We start from the raw sequence: 7,819 nt of genomic DNA on the forward strand, positions 1-7,819 counted from the left end.
AACGAGGCACTGGGTATGCCTGAGCATCCCAGTTTACAGCTAGAGTGTCTCTTCCCCAAAGGCGTACCTCCCCTGTTTCCTCGTTCCTCCTGCTGACTGCATCTGCCAACTCGTTGTTAAAAGTGCCCGGCTGCGCCGGCTGCATCGGCTGGCATTCTTCTCATTGCATGGCCTTTCCAGCCTAGGGACAAGCAGAGACTTTTTTTGTACTTTTGGTGGCGGTAGACCGAGGACTTTGGCCTGCATATTTAAATTCAATTTTGGTATCTCCCGGATGGGGTATCGTCTTCCGTGCGTATCCACCTAAAGGTCGAAATCCCCATGATCGGCCGTCTAAAATGAAACGTTCACCCTATGCCCCCTAGTAGATCCACTGCTAAAGTGCCAGCATCTTTTCTTGGAAGTTGATGGGTGAATGCAAGAGCAAAGAGGCTCTCTATTTGCGATCACGACTTGCCAACTGTGTAACGCTCCATCTGTGTTTGTAGAGGGACACTTGAATCCAGAGTACAAAAACTTGATAGGAACTTATTCTTATTTCTTGGAAAACTTTCTTCTTCACCTTCCCGCGTCCCTCAGAATTAGCGATGCGAGGGGGAAGGATGGCTTTGGCGGGCGCAGCCGCGCTCTGTAAGCATTTCGAGTATACACAGCTACTTGCACATAACACCTAGCGCACACGCGCACAGCCTTGCGTTTTGTCGGATAGGGCGAACGCGAGTTTACAGCAAAAAGGATGAGGACAATTTACATTGCTGCATCGTTACTGACACGTATTTGTGCGCCACTAGTATAATAGAAGGTGTATGAAGTGAAGAACCAGTTGGTCCAGTCGTTACCAACTTCTAGCTATACATAGCTAGCCCAGTAGAAGGCGTTTGAGCGCAGCCTAGCTGGCCCCGCGTAAAGCCCTCCCGCTTAAGGGTATGTATTCCTGCCATGGCCGGCACAGTACGGAGTACAACGCATTCCACCAGCAACTTGGGAAAAATGCGCGTTTAAGTTTTTGGCCAAGAAAGGCCGTAGCCCCTTTTTATATCGAAAAGCGATTAAGGCAGGCGACGAGTGCGTGGGCTGAGGACATGAGGCCGAGGTCACCAGGCCTTCCCAGAAGGGGGGAACAGCTGGTAGTTGCAAGTCACCGGGAAGGCAACCGAAATTCTTCCTTGATCTGTCTCGATGCATGCAGCGCCTCCACCTCTCCGTTGCTTCTATGGAACACAGCGAAGAGCACTCCTTGTGTGTCTGCATACGGGCCGTCAAAGAAGCGTGTATCTTGGTTTCAGTGGAACTCATCTCGCGCTACGGAAGTAGAAGCGTTTACTCTTCGGAGTTGGTAAGGATGTGAGATTGCTTCTTTCACAGGCCTTTAGAGGGCCTCGGAGACCCGCTAAAGGCCTCCTTGCAACCAGAAGTTCTTGTAGCCCCATGCCCACTGCCCCTGTATTTTCTCCTTGTGTGAACACCCCCTGATGTGTTGGGAGAGCTGCAGACAAATGCCTAAGCAAGCCTTCGCCAAGAAGCTTAATAGTCGGGCCATAGCAGGGACCCCATGCGCGTTCTCGGAAGCGCAGAGGTGACACACGCACGATCCTCGCTGTGCTGGCAGCCCCACACGTCCCTTCGGTTCCAACGCCAACAACTCCAATGAGAGACCAATTTTTTCACCACAAGAGCACTCTTCATGCATTATCTGCATTCCCACGGACGAATCCTCCCATGCACGCAGGACACATCGCAGGCACATCACTGGCCGAGTGTCGGCGCAGGTCACGCCTTACCCTGTATACGGCTCTCGCGCAGTGCCCCCCTGCCGCCTCTCTGTAGGCCTACAGTGAAAAACGCTTTTCGCCTGGAGGCATTAACCCCGAGTCCAAGGTTTTGTCTACCCGCGGCTGCCGCAGCGCCTGCCCCCGCCCCCTACAAGCCCCAGGCACTCGTATGCGTAATCAGAAGGCATAGAGGACAGCAACAGGCGCTAAGTCGCCATGTGGAGGCCTCCCACCCCGGGAGCCACGCAGGCACACTCCCTCTAGTCAGCCATGCAGCATCAGTCTCGCGCCTCACGCGGCAGCTGTCCCTTCCTGCCCTCAACCCTTCTTAGTCGGCTACCCTGCTGCATGCGACGCCCCCTCCCCACCCACATAATGGACAGCACAGAGAATGGCTCTGGTGGACGCGAGGGCCTGCGCCTCCGAGGAACGCCTAGAAGAAGCCCCTCCTCTTCGCTGGTGCTGCTGCTGGGCTGTCTTCTAATGGCTGTGCTGCTGCAGTGCGACTCTGGGGTGGCCGAGGCTCGGCAGTCTCCGTCGAGGGGGCCCCTGGCTTCTGCTGCTCCAGCAGGCCCGAGGCACGGGCCTCTGCGCCCTATAAGGGCCCCCCTCTGCAGGAGCAGCAGTCTTCAGCATCCCCTCAGTTCGCCCGTGCAGCAGCGCAGCCAGCATCTCCTGGGCAGTAGGCGGCCATGCTATGTGCTGTTCAACAGCGAGACGTCTGAGATAGCCTCTGAGGCTTTGTTGGGGGCTTCTGTCGTGGAGGCAGAGCAATGTGCAGCCCAGGCAGAAGCCAGTGCGACTGTAGTGCGGCGAGGGCCTGCCATGCGCGTATTCTCTTTCTGGCAGCTAGCAAGGAATTCTTCAGAGCCTTTGCCGCGGAACGCGGGAGAGGCCGTCGGATCTCCCGTGGTGTTGCATCTCCCTGCCGTGAATGGCGGTTGGATGCAGCAGGGAGCCGAGGCTGCCGCAGGCAGAGCGGCCGTTGCTGGCGCTGCTGTGACATGCGGGGATATGCTGGTGTTGCCACTGCCGCTCGAGGTGCTGGACTCCCCTGTGTCGCTGGCGCTGCAGCAGCAGCCCCTGCCCCTTCTACGCGCCGCGCTGCAGCTGCAGCTGCAGCTGCGCATGCTGCAGCAGGCAGAGACAGAGGCGGCCCGTGCACCTACGGCGACTCTTGCGGCAGCAGCGAACACGACAAGGCCCATAGTGCTGCTGCTCAGAGATCCCGAGCTCTGCAGCTCAGAGACAGGGAGACAGTCTCAAGCCTCAGGGGAGGGCGACGGAACGGCTGCAGCAGCAGCAGAGGTCCTAAGACGCAACGCTGCCTACGCCGCTCTGCGCCTCTTGGAAGGCCAGTGGCAGGCTATTGCGGGCGAGTCTGGGATGGAGGTTTCCACGGGGCAGCAAGAGCAACAAACTCAGGCGAGCCTCCGGCTGCCCTCCCTGCGTGAGCTTTATTCTGTGCATGTTGTGTTCTGGCGTGGCCATCCAGAGGCTCTCAAGGCTCACGCCTCTCACCAGGAGCAGCCTGACGGAGCAAGGCCCATGACAGACTGTTCTTCTGCCGTACAAAAGTGCCTGGAGTCTCTGCTGGTGCAGCATTGCGCGAGGGAGCAGGAGCTGCGAGCACCCGAGGCTGCCCTGTCGAAGCATCGACAAACGCAGCAGCGAGATCAGCCCCTTAGACTGGACTCTGCAGAGCAACACCAGCACCGCGCGACGAAGAAAGAAAGCCCCGCAGGAGGCGGCAACGCTCTGGAGCTGCTTGACGCAGCAGAGAGGGCTTGCCGGGTGTTGCTGGCTCTGCCCGAGTCCGTACAGAGCCTTCAGTCCACCACGCAATCGCAGACCCTGACAGAACCTGCCGCTGCTGGCGCTGCTGCAGTTGAGGTGCCCCCAGCAGAAGCTTCTGTCTTCAATGCAGAGGCATGCAGACGGCGTGCTCTCGCCAGGTGTGCAGCGCAACGAGATAATAAAGCTGTCGCCGTGGGCCCTGCCATGTCACCACGCAAGAGAAGCAACTTGCGGGGCAGCTTCGTTCACAGCCAAAGAGGCAAACATGGCAAGAAGGTGTTCGGAGCAGTAGCGGCCTCACCCCAACCGGCAGTGCGCTTCTGGTCTATTTGCGTGCAGATTTAGAGCAGAGCTGGCTGAGACTCCAGGTCCAGCCGAAGGTTTTGTTTTGCTGCGGGGCCTCTTGCGTGAATTCGATGCGGAGTGCACCGCCAATGCTGAAAGCTATCTAAAAGGAACCGAGGCCTTATCGATTTTAGAGATACGGCAAACCCTGCAGGACGAAGCCCTTACCGGTGCGCATCGCGTCTTCCTGCCACCCCGTGTGACTGTTAAAGGCCCTTTGCTCTGCTCTAGGCTGTAGCGGTTCTGTGCTTTCTAGAGCCGTTCAGCGCTCTGTGGCTCCACGTCCCTCTGCTTGCAGCTTTCGGGGTGTGTCTCAGAGCTACGGACGCTATACCACCTGCAGCTGGAGGCCCTGCGGTCTCTCGCTGTTCGACGTTTTGCGCTGCTTCTCCAACAGCTGCTGAGTGGCAAGAGGGATCCAGAGAGGCCGAAAGGGTCGCCGCCGATTCAGCGGCATAACTTCTATGAATTATCCAGGTAAGCCACAGCCACAGCTTGTGGATTGTAGCGGGAGGGCGTGGGCTAGTAAAGCGTCAAGTAGACGCTGCAGTAAGGACGCAAAGCGAGCACCGTTTCAGGGCATTACTGCGTATCCAAACAGAGGCGATCCTTCCATAGAGAGGGTGCGGGCGGCGGGGTTGGAGGTGGGTGCACACGCCAGAGCTGAGCGTAGTGCTCCGCTCGCGAGTATGTATGTGTCAGTTGCTGAGACTGTCGTAGCGGCGATCCTCGGGGCCACTCGCGGCACGAGGCCTGTGGTGTATTGCCTGCGCTTCTGTGCAGACGGACTTCCGACTTGATGCGGCGCACCGCCGATAACTTCGAACATTTCATTCAAAGATTTCTTCGCGCGATGGATTCGGAGGCCCTGCAGCAGTTGCTGGCCGCCTCGTGCGCCCAATTGCGTGCAACCTCGGACAGAGCAGCAATGCCCATGGAGGTCTCTGCCGCTGTGGAGCGAGCCGCTGCCAGTGAACGCCTTCTGCTGCTGGGGACGCTTCGAGAGCTGTCCGCTACCGCGTTGCAGCAGCAGCAGCTGCTGTGGGTAGAGCAGCAGCAACAACAAGGCCTCAGCCTCCTTCAGCGCCTCCACCAAAACGCCAGCAGCAGACTATTGGCTACTCCGCAAGGCGCTGCCATTTTGAGGGGCTGGCATGGCCTTGAAAAGACTGCACAGGCAGCTCGAACCTTCTTGGGCCAGCTTCCAGGAGTCAAGCAGGTCCTTCGGTCCCCACTAGCTGCGATGTGGCGCAGAAGGAAACCCATCAACGTAGCGCTGCACTATTTGAGTCCCACAGCCTTTGGACTCTCACCCACCAAGTAAGGACTGATCCCAACTTGCACGCCGAGGTCTTGTTGGGGACCGTGACAATGCGCCAGAGCTGAAGATTCGGGCATTGTAGTGCTCCCATGCATATGTTCCGTACATTATTTAGACAAGCTGTTGTTTGCCCCTACATATAGGTGCCTTTTGAAGTGTGGTGAGCACTTGTGTTGCGCTGTCTACGTTTTGCACTCGTGCGCTTGTGTGGCCGGCCTACCAGATACAATGTCACGCTAAATCAGCCATGGAAGGGAAAGCTCCACGTGCAAGAGCTCACCAGCCGAACAGAGGGCGACCTCCTACCTGAAGAGACCCTGTAAATCTCCTTTAGCTAGGGCTTGTGCGGTGCAATGCGAGGCTTACTACTGCCCCTCAGGGGACCCCGTAACCTTGTTTCATACAGTGAATGCAGTAGCTCACGAAGTAATCTGTTGTGGGCATATTAACCTTTAGACTCCCAGACCCTCTGGCCAATGCTATCGCAGCTTCCTTTACGCAAGTACAGTGGTAAAGTGGAGATGCTGAGTGCTGCATGCGCTGGTGTTCAGGAGGCCACAAGTGCCATCGGCCAAGGAGCTGCAACGGCTCAAGGAAGCGCTAACCATGGCTCCCCCTGATGGCCGGTGACTGCACGCCCATCACTCGACCGCTTTCTTCGCACAGGCCCCTCGAGATGCCAGGAATACTAGGGCCTCATGATAACCTGTTACCCCGACTGTCCTTTGTATCTCCACGCCCCCATCCCCCGCAAGCGAGTAAAGGGGGCAGTAGGTTTAACGTCAGCTTGGCATGAAGCGCTTAAGGGCCTCTTTTTTGGGCAGCAATAATAGACTCGAGCTAAGTCTTGAATTCTCTCTCGAATTGGCAACCTTTAAATAGAATGGGAAATTCAGGAATGACAATCTGGCAGACAGCCTGCCAATGTTGAACTCTTACATGGAATCTGAATCACGCAGTAATCTTGCCATCAAAAGGGTGGCGCGTCCAACCGGCAGGAATTGCAGTACAAGTGCACGCGAAGCCGCGAGAAGTCTACCAATATCGTGGAACGGAAGATAGAAAATACGAAAATAGTCCGAAAACAAGTCATGTATTTTCTGCACATGCTTGAAACCTGTTTCCATCAAGAGACTTTTACACGTATCATGGGCGCCAAGAGCATAGTTCATTGACGGAATCCTATTCGCTGCACTACTCTCGCGAAAGTGTATGCACAAGAGACGGAAGGATTACGCGGTACAACTCAAGACAGCATGCATGCTAAATGCAAAGGGATCACCTCCCAGAAAGCAAAAGTCCAAAACAAACTGGAGTTACGAACCTTGATAGTATGATGATTCCAGCGCCACAGTTAGATGTATCAATAAAAATTCGGTAAAAGCATCAAGAATGACTGAAGTGGGATTCGAACCCACGCCCGCGAGGACTGCGGCCTGAACGCAGCGCCTTAGACCACTCGGCCATCCAGCCAATTTTCGAGGCCGCTGTTTCGAGCAGTCTCTGGATTCTTTATGAGCTGCTTGTGCCCCTTGCAATTAATCCGAGTTCTCGGGCTAATAACCAATGCCTCCTGCTGGTTTTATAAGTGAATGCAAGGTTTTCTCATGCTAACACTATGGCAGACCCCACAAGGCCGCTGACTGTCCCCAGTCGGAAGTTTCGTTGAACATCATGCTTACTTGGTGAACGAAACAAACAAGATAAGCCATAACAGGCTTTTAAAAAGCAAGGATGAGAGCTGAAATGCCATTTGAACCCAAGCCCGCGAGGAATGCAGCCTAAATGAAACGCCCAAGACCACTTGGCCATACAGCCGAATCCCACCGTCGATTCATGTGCAGGTAGACCTACGGGTGAAATACACGAATAGACCGACACAATGATTTGCGACTCGTTGACTTCTGCTTTTTGTGTTGGGTAAGCATGCCTGAAAATGATCAATGCCGCTGGACGAAGGCACATCTGTTGTTGTGCGATTTGCTTTAGTGGGGTCTCCGGAACCTCAAACTGCCCCTTTGCCCTAATGAAAGGCTTTGTCTGCCCTCAAGATGCTGTGATGGTGGTGCGTGGAGAATGTGCAAGGATCAAGAAGAGACTGACGCACAAATTACGCCCCACTTATTGCTTGAACAGCGCAAGGGTGCAGGCTACAGAAAACTTGCAGCCCTTCGATTCTCTTTCGGACCATTAACGCTACTCACTGGACGAGTGAAGCCAGTGCCCAGCCAAGAATGCCATAAGGATCAAGATGGCCCATGTGCTATCGGCGCCAATTACGAGTTCGCGAGTCTTGCAGATCCCACACCAACGTTACATGTTTTAGAACTCCCGGGTCGTTTTCTTCGTTCATTCAGTAAATATACGGGCAAGCAGGGTGTAAAGCTCGACCTAAGTTCTTCTTATAGAGACACTGAACTCCAGATTCAACTAAAACGTTCGGAGCACATTGAGTTCCCTTCCACAAGAGTACCGTCCTGCTCCCTTTAGCGAACCTCGAAGCTCGTACAATAGGAAAGAAGGACAGCAAAGGTACGCGCAAAATCTAGTGCACAAGCACAGCATTGCGACCTGTTGCAACGAG

The 7,819-nt window shown here is 55.3% G+C and overlaps 1 protein-coding gene and 1 non-coding gene across 2 annotated transcripts; one reads left to right on the top strand and one right to left on the bottom strand.

Moving 5' to 3' along the window:
• The first annotated feature begins 1,496 nt into the window (after positions 1-1,496).
• Positions 1,497-5,558, top strand: LOC113147214. The gene is made up of 8 exons (XM_026337005.1): positions 1,497-1,576; positions 1,828-2,060; positions 2,503-3,527; positions 3,666-3,727; positions 3,909-4,084; positions 4,232-4,391; positions 4,698-5,234; positions 5,459-5,558. Exons 1-8 carry the CDS (start codon positions 1,497-1,499, stop codon positions 5,556-5,558), a joined length of 2,373 nt encoding a protein of 790 aa, XP_026192790.1.
• A 1,070-nt stretch (positions 5,559-6,628) lies between these two features.
• Trnal-cag lies at positions 6,629-6,708 on the bottom strand. The gene has a single exon. It is a non-coding gene; the product is annotated as a tRNA-Leu (tRNA).
• Between the last annotated feature and the right edge of the window lie 1,111 nt (positions 6,709-7,819).

This window comes from Cyclospora cayetanensis, unplaced genomic scaffold (assembly GCF_002999335.1).
Source record: "Cyclospora cayetanensis isolate NF1_C8 unplaced genomic scaffold, CcayRef3 CcayRef3_contig_16, whole genome shotgun sequence".
In the NCBI taxonomy this organism is placed as follows: Eukaryota; Apicomplexa; class Conoidasida; order Eucoccidiorida; family Eimeriidae; genus Cyclospora; species Cyclospora cayetanensis.